A 26651-nucleotide genomic window follows, 5' to 3' on the forward strand; every position below is an offset into this window, starting at 1 on the left:
TTTAAGAATGAGAAGTAAAAACGGAATTTCAATCACAATGTAAATGACAGCTTGTATGGGATTTATTTCAGTGATCAAAGTACAAGGACTAGACTGAAACTGAGCTGACAGAAACAGCTTCACTTCAAGGCAAGTGGTCAGATGGTGACGTCACCACAGTGACAGCTTATTGTGTGTTTCACAGAGAGAAAATGACTCTACTGTAGATGGGCCTGTTACATAATGTATTTGCTGCAAGTGCTCAAAGAAAATATGGCAGGTTTCTATCATGATGATTATTCTCTCAAAAATATAAATGTTTAGTAAAAATTAAATTAAAAACACTTTCTAAAACATCCTTAAAATATAATAGAAAACTACATTGAACAATCTCTAGGCATGCACGTTATCAAAGAGTATGATTTTAAAGCTGCAATATGTAAGTTAACTTTTGGGGTGACCCCACCAAATGACCATAGAAATGTAAGTTATAGATCTGTCATTCTAATTTAAAGCAAGTCTAAGAAGCTGTAGATCTGTTCTATGTGTAATATTTATATGCTTCTCGTTCTTAAGTTTCGTTATTGAGTCTACTTATTATTGAGTCTTACTTTCAGTTTTGCACACCAGCTTCAAACAGATGAAAACACAATATTTTTGGTTATGGGAAATATATTTCACAGCGGTTGAGATGATACAATGATTCTATACACTGTACTTGCTTGCTTTGTCCCATAAACTGTAATTAGGCGAACTACTCGAATTTTAGCAACCAGGAAATGGCGGAGTGATTTCTGCATACTGCACCTTTAATGTTCCCCTGTTCATAATGTGCCTAGTACCGAGAACCGTAGGTCAGCTACTACAGTCTCAACAACATAGATTCAACCAGAGAGGAAGAGGCGAAGCGAGAGGTTTCACTCTCGCCAAAGTATGTCCAAAATAAGCCCAATGCGTTTCTAAAGGCTTATTTTGGACCTACAGTAAGCTTGTCGCCTCTGCCTTCCCGTGTTTAGGATAACGACTCCCATTGTAAGGGCGTAGACATGAGCATCTCGTCATTATATTAAGATCTCTGCTACAACGTTGAACAAACCGATATTAAGTAACAAGGTCAGCGAATGATGTCATATTTATGCAAAATCAACAGAATGCAAAATTGCGCACATGATGTCGTTGCAGTAGCAGCACGGACCCATTTTGATAGCACAACAAGGAGGGCATATTCTTGATTGACGGTGGTTGGACCAGTTACATCCATGCATCTCTTACGAGATCGAGGACTCCAGACCAATACAAACCATCCGTAGTATTAACGCGCTTTCGTATTTTTGGAAACGGAAAGAAAGAAGCATGGAGACAGGCGATGGGTGCGCTTGAATGTCACCGATAGATAGTAAATACAACTCTGCGTTATCTAACTTCCAAATTCAAGTATTTCAGTCACCACCAGAACGTTTGACAGAATGCCTCGAGCGAATCTCATGTGAGATTCGCCTTTTGATGGTAACATTGGTAACAAACGATGGTAACATTTCACATGGACAGCTGTAGTTGTTATAGCTTCTACCGAGAATAGGGTCTACACATAACCTAGCTATCTACAATGGGCAGAGCCTATCAGCTATGTAACATTTGTTGTGATTTGTTTTGAATCATAATGTTGCCATGCTCTTGGGGATTGTGGAGAAGCGCTATTCACACCCTCAAGACATTCAGGTTAGTCAAAACTCTCTGAGCTAGTTGCTTTTATTTCAATTAAATGTATCCTGATCATAACCATACTTCTACCGTTTTATAACGAATATATCCCTTAACAAATCGATAACCCACATTTTGTTACCCAGCCATATAACAGTCCCATGATCTGACTTATCTTCCCGGTCTTAAAATGAGCAATAATAATAAATATAGTTGCAAGCAGTTGTCCCGTTTTCGCTTGCTCAAATATTATGCCTTATTTTACAAGTCATAAAATGTGTTTCTGGTACAACACCCCTCACTGTCCAGGTATGTCTGTCAAAGCTGCAGGGGTGAGGGTTAACCTTGGGCTGGTATGTATTACAAGATTAAGGCACTACCCCTCTGAGCCATGCTCACCTCATGGTTGAACACTATGGAAGAGCATACAGTGCCTTCTGAAAGTATTCAGACCCCTTGACTTTTTCTACATTTTGTTACATTACAGCCTATAACCCATAATGACAAAGTACATTTTAAATGTTTTTTTAGCAAATGTTTTTTTATTTCACCTTTATTTAACCAGGTAGGCTAGTTGAGAACAAGTTCTCATTTGCAACTGCGACCTGGCCAAGATAAAGCATAGCAGTGTGAACAGACAACACAGAGTTACACATGGAGTCAACAATAAACAAGTCAATAACACAGTAGAAAAATAAAAAAAAGGGGAGTCTATATACATTGTGTGCAAAAGGCATGAGGAGGTAGGCGAATAATTACAATTTTGCAGATTAACACTGGAGTGATACATGATCAGATGGTCATGTACAGGTAGAGATATTGGTGTGCAAAAGAGCAGAAAAGTAAATAAATAAAAACAGTATGGGGATGAGGTAGGTGAAAATGGGTGGGCTATTTACCAATAGACTATGTACAGCTGCAGTGATCGGTTAGCTGCTCAGATAGCAGATGTTTGAAGTTGGTGAGGGAGATAAAAGTCTTAAACTTCAGCGATTTTTGCAATTCGTTCCAGTCACAGGCAGCAGAGAACTGGAACGAAAGGCGGCCGAATGAGGTGTTGGCTTTAGGGATGATCAATGAGATACACCTGCTGGAGCGCGTGCTACGGATGGGTGTTGCCATCGTGACCAGTGAACTGAGATAAGGCGGAGCTTTACCTAGCATGGACTTGTAGATGACCTGGAGCCAGTGGGTCTGGCGACGAATATGTAGCGAGGGCCAGCCGACTAGAGCATACAAGTCGCAGTGGTGGGTGGTATAAGGTGCTTTAGTGACAAAACGTATTAAAAACAGAAATATCTTGTTTGCATAAGTATTCAGACCCTTTGCTATGAGACTTGAAATTGAGCTCAGGTGCATCCTGTTTCCATTGGTCATCTTTGAGCTATTTCTACAACTTGATTGGAGTCCACCTGTGGTAAATTAAATTGATTGGACATGATTTGGAAAGGGGCACACACCTGTCTATATAAGGTCCCACAGTTGACAGTGCATGTCAGAGCAAAAACCAAGCCGTGATGTTGAAGGAATTGTCCGTAGAGCGCCGAGACAGGATTGTGACAAGGCACAGAATTGGGGAAGGGTACAAAACAATGTCTGCAGCGTTGAAGGTCCCTAAGAACTCAGTGACCTCCATCATTCTTAAATGGAAGAAGTTTGGAACCACCAAGACTCTTCCTAGAGCTGGCCGCCCAGCCAAACTGAGCAATTGGGGGACAAGGGCCTTGGTCAGGGAGGTGACCAAGAACCCGATGGTCTCTTTCACAAAACTCTAGATTTCCTCTGTGGAGATGGGTGAACCATCAGGACCTCAGACTGGGGTGAAGGTTCACCTTCCAACAGGACAGTGACCCTAAGCACACAGCCAAGACATCTCAGGAGTGGCCTCGGGACACGTCTCTGAGTGGCCCAGCCAGAGCCCGGACTTGAACCCGATTGACCATCTCTGGAAAGACCTGAAAATAGCTGTGCAGCAATGCTCCCCATCCAACCTGACAGAGCTTGAGAGAAGAATGGTAGAAACTCCCCAAATACAGGTGTGCCAAGCGCGTAGTGTCATACCCAAGAAGACTCAAGGCTGTAATCCCTGCCAAAGGTGCTTCGACAAAGTATTGAGGAAAGTGTCTGAATACTTATGTGATATTTTTTTTAGGGGGGTGGGGGACAATTTAATCCATTTCAAAATAAGGCTGTAACGTAACAAAATGTGGAAAAAGTCAAGGGGTTTGAATACTTTCAGAATACACTGTATGTGGATGAATTGCTGGTCCCAGTGTTTCACAAATCATATAACATTCCATTCAGCAGGTCGCTTTCATCCAAAGCAACTTAGTCATGCATGCATACAAATTCTTTACACTATTTTGCCAGCGCCATGCTCTACCAACTGAGCTACAGAGAACCACCATGTGGGTAGTGGACAACTGCACACTTCAGGGAAAAAGTGCAGAGTAGTGACATGCATAGCCTGCAAGGGCTCCAAACCCTCCAATAGCACAAATACGCTGAGTGGACAAAACATGAAGAACACCTTCCTAGTATTGAGTTGCACCCCCTTTTCCCCACAGAACAGACTCAATTCGTCAGGTTATGGACTCTACAAGGTGTTGAAAGGGTTCCACAGGGATGCTGGCCCATTTTGACTCCAATGCTTCCCACAGTTGTGTCAAGTTAGCTGGATGTCCTTGGGGTGGTGGACCATTCTTGATACACACGGTAAACCGTTGAGTGTGAAAAACCCAACAGCATTGCAGTTCTTGACACAAACCGGTGCGCTTGGCACCTACTACCATATCCCATTCAAATGCATTTCATTGTTTTGTCTTGCCCATACACCCTCTGAATGGCGCACATACACAATCCATTTCTCAATTGTCTCAAGGCTTAAACATCCTTATTTAACATGTCTCCTCTCCTTCATCTACACTGATTGTAGTGGATTTAACAAGTGACATCAATAAGGGATCATTGCTTTCACCTGGATTCACCTAGTCAGTCTATGTCATGGAAAGAACTGGTGTTCTTAATGTTTTCTGCACTCAATATTTGGCCCAACATTAGACTTCTATACTGAACTGTAATGTACTGAACTGTACTGCAATGTGCTGTACTGAACTGTGCTGTATTTCACTGAACTGTACTGTACTGAACTGTAATGCACTGAACTGTACTGCAATGTGCTGTACTGAACTGTGCTGTAATGTACTGTAATGTGCTGTATTTCACTGTGCTGTAATGTACTGTAATGTGCTGTATTTCACTGTCCTGTAATGTACTGTACTGTAATGTACTGAACTGTACTGCAATGTGCTGTAATGTACTGAACTGTACTGCAATGTGCTGTACTGAACTGTGCTGTAATGTGCTGTACTGAACTGAGCTGTAACGTACTGAACTGTACTGTACTGCAATGTGCTGTACTGAACTGTGCTCTAATGTACTGTACTGCAATGTGCTGTACTGAACTGAGCTGTAATGTACTGTACTGTACTGCAATGTGCTGTAATGTACTGTACTGTACTGCAATGTGCTGTAATGTACTGTACTGTACTGCAATGTGCTGTACTGAACTGAGCTGTAACGTACTGAACTGTACTGTACTGCAATGTGCTGTACTGAACTGAGCTGTACTGTACTGAATTGCACTGTAATGTAATGTACTGAACCGGTCACAACCTGTAGACTTATTCACGTGCTGCTGTGTGGTTTGTCGCCAATCCTTACTTTGCTACCTGCCAACTTTACGGTTTTTACTTTATAATTACCGTTTTTCTTTAGTTTTTTTTTCTCAACTTTTCATTCAACTTTTTCACTCCGGACACTTTATCTGGACGTGGTTCGTCAGGACCTCCACCAGCCGAAGCTAAGTAGTAACATTAACATGATGCCTTCTAATTGCAGTCGCTGCACTCGTAATATACAGGAGAACGATGGCCTTACAGCGAGAATAGCTGTGCTTCAAGCCCAGCTTCAGACGCAATCGTTAGGCAAGGGTAATATCAGTGTAGGAAAGGATGAAGCATCGTCTGTGCCACCAGTAAGTACAGATGGTAGTATAAATCCCCTCGCACGGTCCCCGCAGCCGGACAACTTTCTCACGGCTTCTGGAAGGAAATGCTCAACCGGTGTCGCTCATTCAGCCGACAGAAACTTTCAACCGGTTTTCCATCAAGCAACGAGTCGGAGTGAGAGGCCAAGCCTTCTCTGGTCTCTCTTCCTTCCGTTACGGGGTCTGAGACACCGAAGCCTCCCACCATTAGCTCTGACAAATTGAACACCCTACTCATTGGCAACTCCATTACCCGTAGTATTAGATTTAAAACGAATCATCCAGCGATCATACGCTGTTTACCAGGGGGCAGGACTACCGACGTTAAGGCTAATCTGAAGATGATGTTGGCTAAGGCTTAAACTGGCGAGTGTAGAGAGTATAGAGATATTGTTATCCACGTCGGCACCAACGATGTTAGGATGAAACAGTCAGAGGTCACCAAGCGCAACATAGCTTCAGCGTGTAAATCAGCTAGAAAGATGTGTCGGTATCGAGTAATTGTCTCTGGTCCCCTCCCAGTTAGGGAGAGTGATGAGCTCTACAGCAGTCTCACTTCTCAATCGCTGGTTGAAAACTGTTTTCTGCTCCTGCCAAAATATAGCATTTGTAGATAATTGGCCCTCTTTCTGGGACTCACCCACAAACAGGACCAAGCCTGGCCTGCTGAGGAGTGACGGACTCCATCCTAGCTAGAGGGGTGCTCTCATCTTATCTACGAACATAGACAGGGCTCTAACTCACCTAGATCCACAATGAGAGGGTGCAGGCCAGCTTAGTGGAGTCTGCCACTAGCACAGTCAGTGTAGTCAGCTCAGCTATCCCCATTGAGACTGTGTCTGTGCCTCGATCTAGGTTGGGCAAAACTAAACATGGCGGTGTTTGCCTTAGCAATCTCACTGAAGTAAAGACCTCCTCCATTCCTGTCATTATTGAAAGAGATTGTGATATCTCACATCTGAAAATAGGGCTACTTAGTGTTAGATCCCTCACTTCCAAGGCAGTTATAGTCAATGAACTGATCATATCCTTGATATGATTGGCCTGACTGAAACATTTAATCTTTTGAGCTTTTAGTCATGAAAACTATGCAGTCTACTCAATCACTTTTTATAGCTACTGTTTACAGGCCTCCTGGGCCGTATACAGCATTCCTCACTGATTTCCCTGAATTCCTATCGGATCTTGTATTCATGGCAGATAGTATTCACATTTTTGGTAACTTTAATATTCACATGGAAAAGTCCACAGACCCACTCCAAAAGGCTTGCGGAGCCATCATCGACTCAGTGGATTTTGTCCAACATGTCTCCTGACCTACTCACTGCCACAGTCATACTCTGGACCTTGTTTTGTCCCATGGAATAAATGTTGTGGATCTTAATGTTTTTCCTCATAATCCTGGACTATCGGACCACCATTTTATTACGTTTGCAGTCTCAACAAATAATCTGCTCAGACCCCAACCAAGGATCATCAAACGCCGTGCTACAACCCAAAGATTCTTAGATGCCCTTCCAGACTCCCTCCACCTACCGAAGGACGTCAAGAGTACAAAAATCAGTTAACCACCTAACTGAGGAACTCAATTTAACCTTGCGTAAATCCCTAGATGCAGTCGCACCCCTAAAAACTAAAAACATTTGTCATAAGAAACTAGCTCCCTTGTATACAGAAAATACCCGAGCCCTAAAGCAAGCTTCCAGAAAATTGGAACGGAAATGGTGCTACACCAAACTGGAAGTATTCCGACTAGCTTGGAAAGACAGTACCGTGCAGAATCGAAGAGCTCTCACTGCTGCTCCACCAAACTGGAAGTCTTCCGACTAGCTTGGAAAGACAGTACCGTGCAGTATCGAAGAGCCCTCACTGCTGCTCGATCATCCTATTTTTCACCTTAATTGAGGAAAATAAGAACAATCCTCAATGTATTTTTGATACTGTCGCAAAGTTAACTAAAAAGCAGCATTCCCCAAGAGAGGATGGCTTTCACTTCAGCAGTGATAAATTCATGAACTTCTTTGAGGAAAATATCATGATAATTAGAAAGCAAATTACGGACTCCTCTTTAAATCTGCGTATTTCTCCAACGCTCAGTTGTACTGAGTCTGCAAAACACTAAGATCAAGGGAGACACTCAGGTTTTTTGGTACTATATCTCTTGACACATTGATGAAAATAGTCAAGGCCTCTAAACCTTCATACTCCATACCGGACCTTATTCCAACTAAACTACTGAAAGAGCTGCTTCCTGTGCTTGGCCCTCCTATGTTGAACATAATAAACCTATCCACCGAATGTGTACCAAACACAATAAAAAATGGAAAAGCTGTTGCATAGCAACTCACTGCTTCCTGTAAACATACAATGTATCCGAAACGCTTCGGTCTGGTTTTAGACCCCATCATAGCACTGAGACTGCACTTGTGAAGGTGGTAAATAACCTTTTAATGGCGTCAGACCGAGGCTCTGCATCTGTCCTCGTGCTCCTAGACCTTAGTGCTGCTTTTTATACCATCAATCACTACATTCTTTTGGAGAGATTGGAAACCCAAATTGGTCTACACGGACAAGTTCTGGCCTGGTTTAGATCTTATCTGTCGGAAAGATATCAGTTTGTCTCTGTGAATGGTTTGTCCTCTGACAAATCAACTGTAAATTTCGGTGTTCCTCAAGGCTCCGTTTTAGGACCAATATTGTTTTCACTGTATTTTACCTCTTGGTGATGTCATTCGGAAACATAATGTTAACTTTCACTGCTATGTGGATGACACACAGCTGTACATTTCGATGAAACATGGTGAAGCTCCAAAATTGCCCTTCCTGGAAGCCTGTGTTTCAGACATAAGGAAGTGGATTGCGGCAAATGTTCTACTTTTAAACTCGGACAAAACAGAGATGCTAGTTCTATGTCCCAAGAAACAAAGAGATCTTCTGTTGAATCTGACAATTAATCTGGATGGTTCTACAGTCGTCTCAAATAAAACTGAAGGACCTCAGCGTTACTCTGGACCCTGATCTCTCTTTTGACGAACATATCAAGACTTTTTCAAGGACAGCTTTTTTCCACATACGTAACATTGCAAAAATCTGAAACTTTCTGTCCAAACATGATGTAGAAAAATGTATCCATCCTTTTGCCACTTCTAGGTTAGACTACTGCAATGCTCTACTTTCCGGCTACCCAGATAAAGCACAAAATAAACTTCAGTTAGTGCTAAACACGGCTGATAGAGTCTTGACTAGAACCAAAATCATATTACTCCAGTGCTAGCCTCCCTCTGATTTCAAGGTTTTACTGCTAACCTACAAAGCATTACATGGGCTTGCTCCTACCTATCTCTCTGATTTGGTCCTGCCGTACATACCTACACGTACGCAAATTTCTAAGCAAACAGCTGGAGGCAGGGCTTTCTCCTATAGAGCTCAATTTTTATGGAATGGTCTGCCTACCCATGTGAAAGACGTAGACTCTGTCTCGACCTTTAAGTCTTTACTGAAGACTCATCTCTTCGGTCAATCCTATGATTGAGTGTAGTCTGGCCCAGGAGTGTGAAGGTGAACGGAAAGGCACTGGAGCAACAAACCACCCTTGCTGTCTCTGCCTGGCCGATTCTCCTCTCTCCACTGGTATTTTCTGCCTCAAACCCTATTACGGGGGCTGAGTCACTGGCTTACTGGTGTTCTTCCATGCCGTCCCTAGGAGGGGTGCGTCACTTGAGTGGGTTGATCTTCGTGGGCAAACCCTTCGGGTTCGTGCAGTGGGGTAGATCTTCGTGGGCTATACTCGGCCTTGTCTCAGGATAGTAGGTTGGTGGTTGGGGGCTGTGCTTTGGCAAAGTGGGTAGGGTTATATCCTGCCTGTTTGGCCCTGTCTGTGGGTATTGTCGGACGTGGCCACAATGCCTCCCGACCCCTCCTGACTCAGCCTCCAGTATTTATGCTGCAATAGTTTATGTGTCGGGGGGCTAGGGTCAGTTTGTTATATCTGGAGTACTTCTCCTGTCTCATAGCCACCGTGCATCTACACCTGCATTGCTTGCCGTTTGGGATTTTAGGTTGGGTTTCTGTACAGCACTTTATGACATCAGCTGATGTAAGAAGGGCTTTATAAATACATTTGATTGATTGATTGAACTGTAATGTACTGAACTGTACTGTAATGTGGTGAACTTTAATGTGTTATGTACTGAACATAATTCTAGTGTACTATACTGTACTTTACTGTACTGAATCTACTGTATTGTACTTTACTGTAATGTACTATACTGTGCTACACTAGACTACTGAACTGAACTGTACTACACTAGACTGTACTGGACAGTGCTGTACTATACTATTTTTACCCATTTAAACTAGTCTTGGTCAGGTCATGGTCTCGATCCACTGGTCCTTAGTCTGGCTCTTAAAAACTCTTGACCTGGATTTAAAGGATTCTGGTCCTGACTTCATCTCTGGTACTCTCACCAATCGAATACTTTTGAATCCATGTGGGTAGTGGACCACTGCAGACTTCAGGAAACATTGTAGATAATTGAGATGCATGGCAGCCCTCATGGCCTTCCCTCAGGGCCTTCCCTCATGGCCTTCCCTCAGGGCCTTCCCTGATTGCCTTCCCTCAGGGCCTTCCTTCATGGCCTTCCCTCATGGCCTTCCCCCAGGGCCTTCCCTCAGGGCCTTCCCTCATGGCCTTCCCTCATGGCCTTCCCCCAGGGCCTTCCCTCATGGCCTTCCCTCATGGCCTTCCCTCATGGCCTTCCCTCAGGGCCTTCCCCCAGGGCCTTCCCCCAGGGCCTTCCCTCAGGGCCTTCCCTCATGGCCTTCCCTCATGGCCTTCCCTCAGGGCCTTCCCTCGGGGCCTTCCCTCATGGCCTTCCCTCAGGGCCTTCCCTCATGGCCTTCCCTCAGGGCCTTCCCTCATGGCCTTCCCTCCAAGCCTGAATTGAATTGTCAGGCCCGACCTCACTCAACTTTATTGGCTCACAGCGGCCATGATGTTTACGATATCAACTGCTTTTGAGGATCTTGGTCTTGAGATGCTGTACAGCAAGTTTCTGAGAAATCTGTGTCTGAGTCCACGATCGACAGCCTGATCAACTCTATGCGAAGGAGATGTGTTGCGCTGCATGAGGCAAATGGTGGTCACACCAGATACTGACTAGTTTTCTGATCCACGCCCCTACCTTTTTGGAAGGTATCTGTGACCAACAGATGCACATCTGTATTCCCAGTCATGTGAAATCCATAGATTAGGGCCTAATGACTGATTTCCTTACATGAACTGTAACTTATGAAGATCTTAGAAATTGTTCCATGTAGTGTTTTATATTTTTTGTTCAGTGTATATATATATATCGCACTTTTCAAGCACCCAGTCGCTTGACAATTGTATAAATGTCTCCAGCAGAGCATCTCCATCAGCGAGGGGCCTGTGTATCCCGACCAGAGCGGTATGCGATGCTGAGACCATCTTTGCCCTGTCGTCAGGCCACGGCAGGTGTGGTGTGGCGGTGGTCCGTGTCAGTGGTCCTGCCTCCTCCATGGTTCTGAGAAACATGGCAGGTCTGACCCAGGCTCTACCCCCTCCTCGTACCGCCCTGCTACGGAGGATCACTGACCCCCAGTCCAAAGAGCTGCTGGACCGAGGACTGGTCCTCTGGTTCAAAGGTCAGATCGGTCCTAGAGGACATCACACAGTTATTATTGGATAAACCCACAAAGCATTTTTATTTAAAAAAATAATGTTTATAAGCATCTCATAGTAGCTGTTCTTGTTTGTCTTATCCAATGTTGTTGTGACTGTTGTTGTGCTTTCTTGTCAGGTCCCCACAGCTTCACAGGGGAAGACAGTGCAGAGTTTCATATTCACGGAGGTCCTGCAGTCATCACAGCTGTCTTACAAGCCCTAGGTAAACACCCAGTCATATGATGAGAGATAAGAGATATGGAACTAGGTTAAAGCACAGTCATTTGTAGAGAGATATGAGTGGTCTGATTGATTGTGTTGTCCAGAGAGTACAGAGTATCTGCTGATGCTCCAGATACTCAACTAGTCTAAAGAAGGACAGTGTTATTGCTTCTTTAAACAACAGTTTTCAGCTGTGCTAAGATGACTGCAAAAGGGTTTTCTAATGATCAATTCGCCTTTTTAAAATGATAAACTTGGATTAGCTAACACAACGTGCCATTGGAACACAGGAGTGATGGTTGCTGATAATGGGTTTCTGTACACCTATGTAGATATTCCATAAAAAAATCTGCCATTTCCAGCTAAAATAGTAATTTACAACATTAACAATGTCTACACTGTATTTCTGATCAATTTGATGTTATTTTAATGGACAAAAAATGTGCTTTTCTTTCAAAAACAAGGACATTTCTAAGTGACCCCAAACTTTTGAACGATAGTGTGTATATATAGTGTGTTTATATGTATATATATATATATATATATATATATATAGTGCACACTATATATATATATATACCCACTATATATACACACTATATATATATACACACACTATATATACCCACTATATATATATATACACACACTATATATACCCACTATATATACCCACTATATATACACACTATATATATATACACACACTATATATACCCACTATATATACCCACTATATATACACACTATATATATATATATACCCACTATATATACACACTATATATATATACCCACACACACATATATATATACACACTATATATACACACTATATATATATATATACCCACTATATTTCCACACTATATATATATACACACACACTATATATACCCACTATATATACACACTATATATATATATATATATATACCCACTATATTTCCACACTATATATATATACACACACACTATATATACACACTATATATACACACTATATATATATATATACCCACTATATATACACACTATATATATATATACACACTATATATACACACTATATATATATACACACACACTATATATACCCACTATATATACCCACTATATATACACACTATATATATATATATATACCCACTATATTTCCACACTATATATATATATACACACACACTATATATACACACTATATATACCCACTATATATACACACTATATATATATATACACACCCACTATATATACACACTATATATATATATATATACCCACTATATATACACACTATATATATATATATATACCCACTATATATACACACTACATATATAGTGTGTATATATATATATATATATATATATAGTGTGGAAATATAGTGAGTGTATATATATGTGTATATATAGTGTGTATATATATATATAGTTTGTATATATGTGTGTGTAGTACTAGGCTAGAGTCTAGAGGAGATAAGTGTTCTTGTAGCTGTTCCATCTGAGTGTCTGCGTTGTTTCCTTCCTGCAAACACTTTCCTTGAACTTGAGAGCAGTGCAGAACTGTTGTCAGCGTCCTTGCAATGTTCATGTTTGGCTGCTAGGGGGCAGTGTTATATAAATTAATGGTAGTGTGTGTATTTCTCAGGAAGACAAGAGACAAGCAGCCAGCGAACACATAACATTAAATACGCCTACAAATATACACTGAGTACGGTCACATGCAAACAATCATCTGTTAAATGTGGATAATCAGATGAATATAATAGTTTGATTAAAACTTTTACATACTTTGCAAGAAGAATGATTTCCCTAATAATCCTGATGGCACTCTGATAAATGCAGAAATCAGGCTACCCGATGGTACTCTGATAAATACAGAAATCAGGCTACCCGATGGTACTCTGATAAATGCAGAAATCAGGCTACCCGATGGTACTCTGATAAATGCAGAAATCAGGCTACCCGATGGTACTCTGATAAATGCAGAAATCAGGCTACCCGATGGTACTCTGATAAATGCAGAAATCAGGCTACCTGATGGCACTCTGATAAATGCAGAAATCAGGCTACCCGATGGTACTCTGATAAATGCAGAAATCAGGCTACCCGATGGTACTCTGATAATTGCAGAAATCAGGCTACCTGATGGTACTCTGATAAATGCAGAAATCAGGCTACCCGATGGTACTCTGATAAATGCAGAAATCAGGCTACCCAATGGTACTCTGATAAATGCAGAAATCAGGCTACCCGATGGTACTCTGATAAATGCAGAAATCAGGCTACCCGATGGTACTCTGATAATTGCAGAAATCAGGCTACCTGATGGTACTCTGATAAATGCAGAAATCAGGCTACCCGATGGTACTCTGATAAATGCAGAAATCAGGCTACCCGATGGTACTCTGATAAATGCAGAAATCAGGCTACCCGATGGTACTCTGATAAATGCAGAAAACAGGCTACCTGATGGTACTCTGATAAATACAGAAATCAGGCTACCCGATGGTACTCTGATAAATGCAGAAATCAGGCTACCCGATGGTACTCTGATAAATGCAGAAATCAGGCTACCCGATGGTACTCTGATAAATACAGAAATCAGGCTACCCGATGGTACTCTGATAAATACAGAAATCAGGCTCTGGTACTCTGATAAATGCAGAAATCAGGCTACCCGATGGTACTCTGATAATTGCAGAAATCAGGCTACCTGATGGTACTCTGATAAATGCAGAAATCAGGCTACCCGATGGTACTCTGATAATTGCAGAAATCAGGCTACCTGATGGTACTCTGATAAATGCAGAAATCAGGCTACCCGATGGTACTCTGATAAATGCAGAAATCAGGCTACCCAATGGTACTCTGATAAATGCAGAAAACAGGCTACCTGATGGTACTCTGATAAATACAGAAATCAGGCTACCCGATGGTACTCTGATAAATACAGAAATCAGGCTACCCGATGGTACTCTGATAAATGCAGAAATCAGGCTACCCGATGGTACTCTGATAAATGCAGAAATCAGGCTACCCTGATCGGCAATCAAAATAAACAATCTAACACAGTGACCGTGTTATTTTTGGGAAGCAGATCTGAGTTAAATGAACACTACTTCTAAGACGCATAAATTCAGGTGTTCCAAACTCACTTCACTCGCGCTAAAGAGGGCGGTTCACGCGGCTGGTGCTAAGACATGTGCAGATCAAATACGCCGCTGGAACGCTGATTAAACCATGTACGTTTCATTTGAAAGATTGCTCAGAAAACCAGGTGTTTTAATCGTTTGCTTACTTTGACTTTGACCTTATGCCAATTAACATAAGCAGAGTAAGGTGTTTACATGACTAATGCCAAACTCGACCTACTGCCATAATGAGGTTACATAATGAGGTTAATATTGATTTATTACTGTGTATGTAAAATTACCCACTGAGTGAACAAAACATTAAGAACACCTACTCCTTCTGTGAATCCAGGTGAAAGCTATGATCCCTCATTGATGTCGCTTGTTAAATCCACTTCAATCAGTGTAGATGAAGGGGAGGAGAGGATTTTTGAGCCTTGAGACAGTTGAGACGTGTTGTGTATGTGTGCCATTCAGAGGGTGAATGGACAAGACAAAGTATTTAAGTGTCTTTGAACAGGGTGTGGTAGAAGGTGCCAGGCGCATCAGTTTGTGTCAAGAACTGCAACGCTCCAAGGTTTCAGCATCCCTGTGGAACCCTTTCAACACCTTGTAGAGTCCATGACCTGATGAATTGAGGCTGTTCTGTGGGAAACATTAGGGGGGTGCAACTAAATATTAGGATGGTGTTCTTAATGATTTGTCCACTGTGTATTTAGGCAGTGTATATTTAGCTGTGAATGATTTAAACCGTTTGTTGTTCTATGCCATTGCAAATGACTACATATACACAACCGTATCAATCATACCAACTCATTCAAGGGTTTCTTTATTTTTACTATTTTCTACATTGTAGAATAATAGTTCAAATCAAACTTAATTTGTCACATGCGCCGAATACAAGTGTAGACCTTACAGTGAAATACTTACTTACAGGCCCTTAACCAACAGTGCAGTTCAAGAAGAGTTAAGAAAATATTTACCAAATAAACTGATGTTAAAAAAGTAACACAATAAAATATCAATAACGAGGCTATATACAGGGGGTACCGGTACCGAGTCAGTGTGTGGGGGTTCAGGTTAGTCGAGGTAAACTGTACATGTAGGTAGGGGTGAAGTGACTATAGATAGATAATAAACAGTGAGTAGCAGCAGTGTACAAAACAAATGGGGGGGGTCGTCAATGAAAATAGTCCGGTGGCCATTTGATTAATTGTTCAGCCGTCTTTTGGCTTGGGGGTTAGAAGCTGTTAAGAAGCCTTGGTCTTAGTCTTGGCGCTCCAGTACCTCTTGCTGTGCGGTAGCAGATAAAACAGTCTATGACTTGAGTGACTGAAGTCAAATGCATTAGAGTGTTTAGTTTGAGAAACTAGACACTCTAATGCACTTGTCCTCTTGCTCAGTTGTGCATCGGGGCCTCCCACTCCTCTTTCTATTCTGGTTAGAGCCAGTTTGCGCTGTTCTGTGAAGGGAGTAGTACACAGTGTTGTACGAGATCTTCAGTTTCTTGGCAATTTATCGCACGGAATAGCCTTCATTTCTCAGAACCAGAATAGACTGACGAGTTTCAGAAGAAAGTTCTTTGTTTCTGGCTGTTTTGAGCCTGTAATCGAACCCATAAATGCTGATGCTCCAGATACTCAACTAGTCTAAAGAAGGCCAGTTTTATTGCCTCTTTAATCAGAATAACAGTTTTCAGCTGTGCTAATGTAATTGCAAAAGGGTTTTCTAATGATCAATTAGCCTTTTAAAATGATAAACTTGGATTAGCTAACACAACGTGCCATTGGAACACAGGAGTGATGGTTGCTGATAATGGGCCTCTGTACGCCTATGTAGATATTCCATAAAAAATCTGCTGTTTCCAGCTACAATAGTCACTTACAACATTAACAATGTCTACACTGTATTTCTGTTCAATTTGATGTTATTTTAATGGACAAAAAATGTGCTTTTCTTTCAAAAACAAGGACATTTCTAAGTGACCCCAAACTTTTGAACGGTAGTGTACATTGCCTTAGTGAACCTTAGTAACCTTGGCTTGTGAACGATAGGGAACCTTATTAGTGACCTAAGTGTTGTCTTTGTCTTGCTGTGTGTGTGTAACTAATTAACCCTGACTTTGACCCTGTTTGAGTAATTCTCTGTCTTGCTGTGTGTGTGTTACTAATTAACCCTGACTTTGACCCTGTTTTCTCTGTCTTGCTGTGCGATGTGTGTTATGCAGGAAGCCTGGAGGGTGTGAGGCCTGCGGAGGCAGGGGAGTTCACGCGGAGGGCCTTCCACGCGGGGAAACTGGGCTTGACGGAGGTGGAGGGCCTGGGGGACCTGATCCACGCTGAGACTGAGGCCCAGAGGAGGCAGGCCCTCAGGCAGATGGATGGGGAGCTGGGTCGCCTCTACCAGGACTGGAGTTACAGGCTCAAACGGGTAGGTAGTAGGTTCCCCAGAGAAAGAGAAAATACGTGGATGGTTACCTAGCTTGGATCGGCTTCACCCAGCGTCTTGTTCTCTAAGCTAGCCAGGCAGTTGTTTAGCGGTGTTGCATAAAAAACACACAGATCTCAAAGTTAGGATTCTGGCCTTTGTGGATACTGTAGAAGTCTAGGGTGAGCTGTTTGAGATGGCGTGGTCGCCCCCAGGCAATTGTTATAGTGGTCTGATTAAGTGTGATGTCCAGAGAGTGTCTTGTCTATACAAAGAGTGTCTTGTCTATATATGTAGTTGTCTGACAGCAGGGATGAGAGATCAGGGATCAGGAACCAGCTGATCCTAGATCTGTGCCAATGGGCAGCTTCTACCCGGAGTGTATCGTGTGATCTCTTCCTTGGCACCAGACCTGGGTATCAACGCTTCGCCACCTCTCCTGAGAGGAGTGCTACAGAAAAGAGCCTAATTTTGGCCTTCCTGAGGAAAACCGTCAGCAGCCTAACAAAATCCAATCTCTATTTGTGAAAGTCAAAATAGTATGTTTGGAATCTACCTACTGTAGTTTCACCCTTTCCCTAGTTCGGCATGCAGACAATGCTGCTATTGTTTTGCTATTGTTTCTCTGGTACAATGTGTGGATGGAGGGAACCTGCAGTCGGCTGATGTTTCCTCTCCTAGTGGGCCTATTGAACTGTCAATCATTCCATGTGTCAATCAACATTCAGATCTTTAGGGTGCATTTCAGTAGCGATGATGCCTTCACCTGTTCACTTCTGTCGTGGCACAGGAAGGGAGACAAGGAGAGGATGCTTTGTTTAGTCTACTGAGATGTTTTAGTCCACTGAGATGTTTTAGTCTACTGAGATGTTTTTGTCCACTGAGATGTTTTAGTCCACTGAGATGTTTTAGTCCACTGAGATGTTTTAGTCCACTGAGATGTTTTAGTCCACTGAGATGTTTTAGTCCACTGATATGTTTTAGTCCACTGATATGTTTTAGTCTACTGAGATGTTTTAGTCCACTGAGATGTTTTAGTCCACTGAGATGTTTTAGTCCACTGAGATGTTTTAGTCCACTGATATGTTTTAGTCCACTGAGATGTTTTAGTCCACTGAGATGTTTTAGTCCACTGAGATGTTTTAGTCCACTGAGATGTTTTAGTCCACTGATATGTTTTAGTCCACTGATATGTTTTAGTTTACTGAGATGTTTTAGTCTACTGAGATGTTTTAGTCCACTGATATGTTTTAGTCCACTGAGATGTTTTAGTCCACTGATATGTTTTAGTCCACTGAGATGTTTTAGTCCACTGAGATGTTTTAGTCCACTGAGATGTTTTAGTCCACTGAGATGTTTTAGTTTACTGAGATGTTTTAGTCCACTGAGATGTTTTAGTCCACTGAGATGTTTTAGTCTACTGAGATGTTTTAGTCCACTGATATGTTTTAGTCCACTGAGATGTTTTAGTCCACTGATATGTTTTAGTCCACTGAGATGTTTTAGTTTACTGAGATGTTTTAGTCCACTGAGATGTTTTAGTCCACTGAGATGATGTTTTAGTCCACTGAGATGATGTTTTAGTCTACTGAGATGTTTTAGTCTATTCCTCTGACCTAGAAGACAATCACTACAGAAAAACTTAAATCATTTCCAAAGGAATTAATATAGAGAGGACCGCATATATTGTTGTCTCTCTCGCTCAACATCTGTCTGTTTGTTGTTTCAGTGTTTGGCTCACGTGGAAGCCTTCATAGACTTCAGTGAAGATGAGCTCATCGAGGACGGGGTGTTAAATCAAGGTGGGTACTCCCCCTTCTCTGGAACAAAATAACAATTACGGAAGTGAGTTTTCCAGGGGGAGTTGGCATGGCTTTCCTGTTTGTATCTGCAGAGAGGGAGAGCTAGCGTCATTGAGAGGAGATATGCATCAAAGTGCTGAAAAGACTGTCTCCTTGGAGGAAGTGGGGAGAAGGGGCCTCAGGGACACTGCAGGCATTCATCTTGTCTTCAAAGCCTGGCCTCTCAGGCTGTCCAACACAGGAATACACTGTCAGCAGCTACAAACCTGCTCTCTCTACCAACCCTCTCTGTCTCTCTCTCTCTCTCTACCACCTTTCTGTCTGTCTCTCTACCACCTCTCTCTCTCTCTGTCTCTGTCTCTCTCTCTGTCAAATTCAAATTCATGCTGCTTTATTGGTATGAAAAACATTGTCAATATTGCCAAAGCAACAATGTATACAATATACATGGTTATGATTAAGAATAACAAATAATAACATAAAATGGTAGTAAATAATAATACAAAATTACATTTAAAAAAGAACAATAAAATGGTAACAGTCAATAGTAGAAATGTAAATAAATATAAAAACCTAAACATGGAAACTGAAACTATAACTAACTTATAACTGTCATCTTCACCATTACATCAGTACTACAACTACCATCATCATCATTACTACAACTACCATCATCATCATTACTACAACTACCATCATTACTACTACAACTACCATCATCATCACTACTACAACTACCATCATCATCATCATTACTACAACTACCATCATCATCATTACTACAACTACCATCATCATTACTACTACAACTACCATCATCATCATTACTACTACTACCATCATCATTATTACAACTACCATCATTATTACTACAACTACCATCATCATTACTACTACAACTACCATCATCATCATTACTACAACTACCATCATCATTACTACAACTACCATCATTATTACTACAACTACCATCATCATCATTACTACTACAACTACCATCATCATTACTACTACAACTACCATCATCATCATTACTACTACAACTACCATCATCATTACTACTACTACCATCATCATTACTACTACAACTACCATCATCATCATTACTACTACTACTACCATCATCATTATTACAACTACCATCATTATTACTACAACTACCATCATCATTACTACTACAACTACCATCATCATTACTACAACTACCATCATCATTACTACAACTACCATCATCATCATTACTACAACTACCATCATCATTACTACTACAACTACCATCATCATTACTACAACTACCATCATCATTACTACTACTACCATCATCATTACTACTACTACCATCATCATTACTACAACTACCATCATCATTACTACTACTACCATCATCATTACTACAACTACCATCATTATTACTACAACTACCATCATCATTACTACAACTACCATCATCATTACTACAACTACCATCATCATTACTACTACTACCATCATCATTACTACAACTACCATCATCATTACTACTACTACCATCATCATTCCTACAACTACCATCATCATCATTACTACTACTACCATCATCATTACTACTACAACTACCATCATCATTACTACTACAACTACCATCATCATCATTACTACAACTACCATCATCATTACTACTACTACCATCATCATTACTACAACTACCATCATCATCATTAATACAACTACCATCATCATTACTACAACTACCATCATCATCATTAATACAACTACCATCATCATTACTACAACTACCATCATCATCATTAATACAACTACCATCATCATCATTACTACTACAACTACCATCATCATCATTACTACAACTACCATCATCATTACTACAACTACCATCATCATTACTACAACTACCATCATCATTACTACAACTACCATCATCATTACTACTACAACTACCATCATCATCATTAAACTGCTATCATTACCATCATCATCATTACTACAACTACCATCATCATCATTACTACAACTATCATCATCATCATTACTACAACTACCATCATCATCATTACTACTACAACTACCATCATTATTACTACAACTACCATCATCATTACTACAACTACCATCATCATTACTACAACTACCATCATCATTACTACAACTACCATCATCATTACTACTACTACCATCATCATTACTACTACAACTACCATCATCATTACTACAACTACCATCATCATTACTACTACTACCATCATCATTACTACTACAACTACCATCATCATTACTACAACTACCATCATTATTACTACAACTACCATCATCATTACTACTACTACCATCATCATTACTACTACAACTACCATCATCATTACTACAACTACCATCATTACTACTACAACTACCATCATCATTACTACAACTACCATCATTATTACTACAACTACCATCATCATCATTACTACAACTACCATCATCATTACTACAACTACCATCATTATTACTACAACTACATCATCATCATCATTACTACTACAACTACCATCATCATCATTACTACAACTACCATCATTATTACTACAACTACCATCATCATTACTACAACTACCATCATCATTACTACTACAACTACCATCATCATCATTAAACTGCTATCATTACCATCATCATCATTACTACAACTACCATCATCATCATTACTACAACTACCATCATCATCATTACTACAACTACCATCATTCTATACCATCATACCATCATCTACTATCAACTACCATCATTATTACTACAACTACCATCATCATTACTACAACTACCATCATCATTACTACTACAACTACCATCATCATTACTACAACTACCATCATCATTACTACTACTACCATCATCATTACTACATCATCAACTACCATCATCATTACTACAACTACCATCATCATTACTACTACTACCATCATCATTACTACTACAACTACCATCATCATTACTACAACTACCATCATTATTACTACAACTACCATCATCATTACTACTACTACCATCATCATTACTACTCATCATTACAACTACCATCATCATTACTACAACTACCATCATTTATTACCATCATCATTACAACATCATACTACATCATCATCATTACTACTACAACTACCATCATCATCATTACTACAACTACCATCATCATTACTACAACTACCATCATCATTACTACAACTACCATCATTATTACTACAACTACCATCATCATCATTACTACTACAACTACCATCATCATCATTACTACTACAACTACCATCATCATTACTACAACTACCATCATCATTACTACAACTACCATCATTATTACTACAACTACCATCATCATTACTACTACAACTACCATCATCATCATTATTACTACAACTACCATCATCATTACTACTACAACTACCATCATCATTACTACAACTACCATCATTATTACTACAACTACCATCATCATCATTACTACTACAACTACCATCATCATCATTACTACTACAACTACCATCATCATTACTACAACTACCATCATTATTACTACAACTACCATCATCATTACTACAACTACCATCATCATTACTACTACAACTACCATCATCATCATTAAACTGCTATCATTACCATCACCCTACTACCCATACCACTACTATTTGGAATGATAATCACAACAACAATAATAATAATAAATAAGTTACTGCTTACTATGCAGATGTTATTATTCAGTGTTCCTCAGGCTGTGGCAGGAAAATACATATTTGTCTGCAAGAGGAGCCATTGGTCCTTCACCCATGAGTATTCTTAGATTTTCCTCTGGGTTTAATACGTTAAAATTTGGAATAAATGTAGTCATTTCTGTGAATAATGAATCTCTTGGTGAGGAATATTTCTCACAGTAAAGGAGAACGTCCATCTCTGTTTCTACCTCCCCTGTCATGCACTGACCACATACATGCTCCTCTTTGGGTAGTCATGTCTTTTTATGTCTGCCGGTTTCTATTGCCAGTTGGTGGTCACTCAGCCTGTACTTGGTAAGGATCTGTCTCTGCTTCGTATCTCTGACAGAGTAGAGATAATCAGCCAAATCATATTCTCTTTTTAGGGCCAGAAAGCAATTTAGTCGGCTTTGGGATTTTGTTTTGTTTTTCCAATGCTGTATATATGAGTCCTTTGATTGGTTCATGATTTTGTTTATTGGAATTATTTCTTTTGAAGCAGTGCTGGTGTCAGCTTGGTTGGTGAGGTCCAACACCAGCTGACTGAGAGGGCTTTATGGGCTCAGCTCTTGAGTTTGAAGTGCTTTAAGTTGCAGACTTGAATTTAGATGTGGCCAAAATGTTGATGATCTCACTGGAAAGAGGCCCAATTCTGCCCTTCCTGCATTAGTTGCTGTATTTCTCTGGATTTGTAGAATTTTCCGACAGAATTCTGCATGTAGGGCTTCAATTGGATGTTTGTTCCACATTTTAAAGTCCAGTTTATTGAGTCGCCCCCAAACCTCACTTCCGTAAAGAGCTGGATTTCACTGTCAAATATTTTAGTCCAAATTATAACTGGGATTTTGAATAATTTCATTATTATTGCATACAATGCTCTGTGGGCTTTTTTTGAGTGCATTCACTGCCATATTAAAGTTTCCCGATGCAGATAGGGTGAGACCAAGGTATGAGTCATTTTTTGTGTGTTCAATTATGGTGTTGTTCAGGGTGAATTTATATTTGTGTTTCTGAAATCAGTTCTTTTTTTAAGGGAAAATCATGATTTTCATTTTTGGGAAATTTACTGCCAGGACCCAATTATGGCAATATTGATCTAGAATGTTAAGGTTCTGTTGAAGACCTTCTTTGTTTGGTGATAGAAGTACCAAATCATCAGCATATAGCAGGTATTTCACCTCTGTGTCAAATAGTGTGAGTCCTGGCGCTGGAGAATAGTCCAACATGTCTGCTATTCATTGATATGAATGTTGAACAGATTTGGACTCAAACTGCAGCCTTGTCTCACACCTCGACGTTGTGAAAAGAATACTGTTCTTTGGTTTGGGATTTTTATTGCACACATGTTTTCTGTGTACATACAGATGAAGTCGGAAGTTTACATACACCTTACACCTTAATTCTAAGTGCTACAGAAAACCTTTCCCAAGTTGCTGTTTACGCAAATTCCCTTGTAATTATTGGGGTCCGAATTGTCTCCACTTCTGTGGATCAGGGAAGATGAGCCCCTGGTTCCAGACATCAGGAAAGCAGTCAGAAGTTAATAGCATGTTGAACCGTTTAACGCAGCATTTTGCAACTCAGGTGGGCTGTTTTTCAGCATTTCATTTCTGATGTTGCCTAGACCACAAGCCTTCTTAGATTTTATAGATTTGAGCTTTCCATTTAGTTCTTGTTGGGTTACTAGGTAATGTAATGGATTTTGGTTGTTTTATAATTGATTCAAGGATGTTCCATTTTTCTTGAATTTCTAATTGGTTCTGTTGTAAGTCTTTTTGTGGGATGTTTTTGTATAGATTATCAAAGTAAGTTTTTCAAATTCCTTCATCTTCTATGGTTAATTATTGTGGCTTTGTCGTGCTTAAACTGTTCCACATGTCCCAGAACTGATTTTGGTCAGTTGCGTTTTCAATTTCATCAAGTGTCTTGTTGGTATAATTAAATGTCTTGCGTTTCAGTGTTTGTTTCTACTGTTTCAGAGTTTCTTCATATCGGAGCTCTGGGTTGTTTAGCTGATAATGTTTTTAATTTGACATTTGTCTTAGTTGTTTTACATTATTTATCAAACCACTTTTCAGAAACATAGTTCTTTTGTTTCTGATGTTGCATTTCTTTGGTTTTCTCAAATTTGCTTTTGATGCTTCTTTTTGGAATAGGCAGTCGATGTTTTCAGTAGCTGAATTGACACCTTCTTTATTGTTTTGGTATTGTGAGTTATTGAAGACCTGTATAGAGTTCATCATTTCATTTGAGTTCAAAGTTTCAATGAATTTCTCTGCACTGTTTGGAGCCCATCTGTACGATTGGTTCATGTTGTAGAGTTTAATGGGCTGTTTTTCTGAATGAATATTGCCGGTTAATTTCTTCAGAAACACGTTGATCTGGCAGTGGTGTCTCTGTCTCTCTCTCTCTGTCTGTCTGTCTCTCTGTCTCTCAATCTAACGATCTCTCTCTCTGTCTCTCTCTCTGTCTCTATCTCTCTACCACCTCTTCGTCTCTCTGTCTCTCTCTCTCTACCACCTTGCTGTCTCTCTCTCTCTGTCTGTCTCTCTGTCTCTCAATTTATCTATCTATCTCTGTCTCTCTCTCTCTCTCTGTGTCTCTATCTCTCTACCACCTCTTTCTCTCTCTCTCTCTCTCTCTCTGGTTCTCTCCTTCTCTCCTCTCTCTCTCTACCACCTCTTTGTCTCTCTCTCTCTCTCTCTGGTTCTCTCCTTCTCTCTCTCTCTCTACCACCTCTGTCTCTCTCTCTGGTTCTCTCCTTCTCTCCTCTCTCTCTCTCTACCACCTCTTTGTCTCTCTCTCTCTCTCTCTCTCTGGTTCTCTCCTTCTCTCCTCTCTCTCTCTACCACCTCTTTGTCTCTCTCTATCTCTCGCTCTCTCTGGTTCTCTCCTTCTCTCCTCTCTCTCTCTACCACCTGTCTCTCTCTCTCTCTCTCTCTCTCTCTCTCTGGTTCTCTCCTTCTCTCCTCTCTCTCTGTACCACCTCTGTCTCTCTCTCTCTACCACCTCTCTGTCTCTCTCTCTCTACCACCTCTCTGTCTCTCTCTCTCTCTCTCTCTGGTTCTCTCCTTCTCTCCTCTCTCTCTCTACCACCTCTGTCTCTGTCTTCCATTGTCTCTCTCCTCTCCCCTCCCTCTCCTTCTCTCTGTCTCTCTCCTTCCCTCTCTCTCTCTCTGGTTCTCTCCTTCTCTCATCTCTCTCTCTACCACCTCTGTCTCTCTCTCTCTACCACCTCTCTGTCTCTCTCCTCTCCTCTCCCCCTCCCTCTCATTCTCTCTGTCTCTCTCCTTCCCTCTCTCTCTTCTCTCTCTCTCCCCTCCCTCTCCTTCTCTCTGTCTCTCTCCTTCCCTCTCTCTCTTCTCTCTCCCTCTCCTTCTCTCTGTCTCTCTCTCTCTCTCTCTCTCTCTCTCTCTCTGGTTCTCTCCTTCTCTCCTCTCTACCACCTCTGTCTCTGTCTTCCATTGTCTCTCTCCTCTCCCCTCCCTCTCCTTCTCTCTGTCTCTCTCCTTCTCTCTCTCTCTCCTCTCTCTCTGTCTCTCTGTGTTTCTGTGTTTCCCATGGTGTGGGGGGAGAGTGAGAGGAAGCGGAGGGAAGGGAAATTCCCCTCAGCGTCGCCTGCTGCAGTCTGGTGGGGCAGCTGAGAGAACAGAAGCCTCTGATCTTTTGATTTAGGGACAGATGCTTTGCTGCGTGGCATTTGTTTTGGTGGCACGCCATTGGGCCCTTTCCTTTCAGAGGAGAAGTCAGAGCCACCTCTGGTTCATAGTTAAGTGGACAGGGGTCTACACGATGGGTGACATTCATTCATCTCATGTAATCAGCATTTAAAAAAGGTTGTTTCACATCAGACACATTATAAATATGTCACAATATTGTTGACATTAATTGTTTAGTTTCACATGTCACAGAGCAGAGAGACATTCTC

The 26651-nt window shown here is 40.9% G+C and overlaps 1 protein-coding gene across 2 annotated transcripts in view; it reads left to right on the forward strand.

Moving 5' to 3' along the window:
* Positions 1-1291: 1291 nt before the first annotated feature.
* gtpbp3 (GTP binding protein 3, mitochondrial) overlaps positions 1292-26651 on the forward strand; it is a 35798-nt gene continuing 10438 nt past the window's right edge. The window contains exons 1-5 of one of the 2 annotated variants that reach the window (XM_029651042.2): positions 1292-1698; positions 11133-11395; positions 11551-11637; positions 17000-17202; positions 18929-19001. In XM_029651042.2, the coding sequence (XP_029506902.1) occupies positions 1640-1698; positions 11133-11395; positions 11551-11637; positions 17000-17202; positions 18929-19001 (685 nt within the window). In that variant the 5' untranslated portion in view covers positions 1292-1639. The remainder of the gene's footprint in view (positions 1699-11132; positions 11396-11550; positions 11638-16999; positions 17203-18928; positions 19002-26651) is intronic. The other variant, XM_029651043.2, reaches the window with a different exon arrangement.

The sequence above is a fragment of the Oncorhynchus nerka genome, linkage group LG24 (assembly GCF_034236695.1).
Source record: "Oncorhynchus nerka isolate Pitt River linkage group LG24, Oner_Uvic_2.0, whole genome shotgun sequence".
Lineage (NCBI taxonomy): Eukaryota > Metazoa > Chordata > Actinopteri > Salmoniformes > Salmonidae > Oncorhynchus > Oncorhynchus nerka.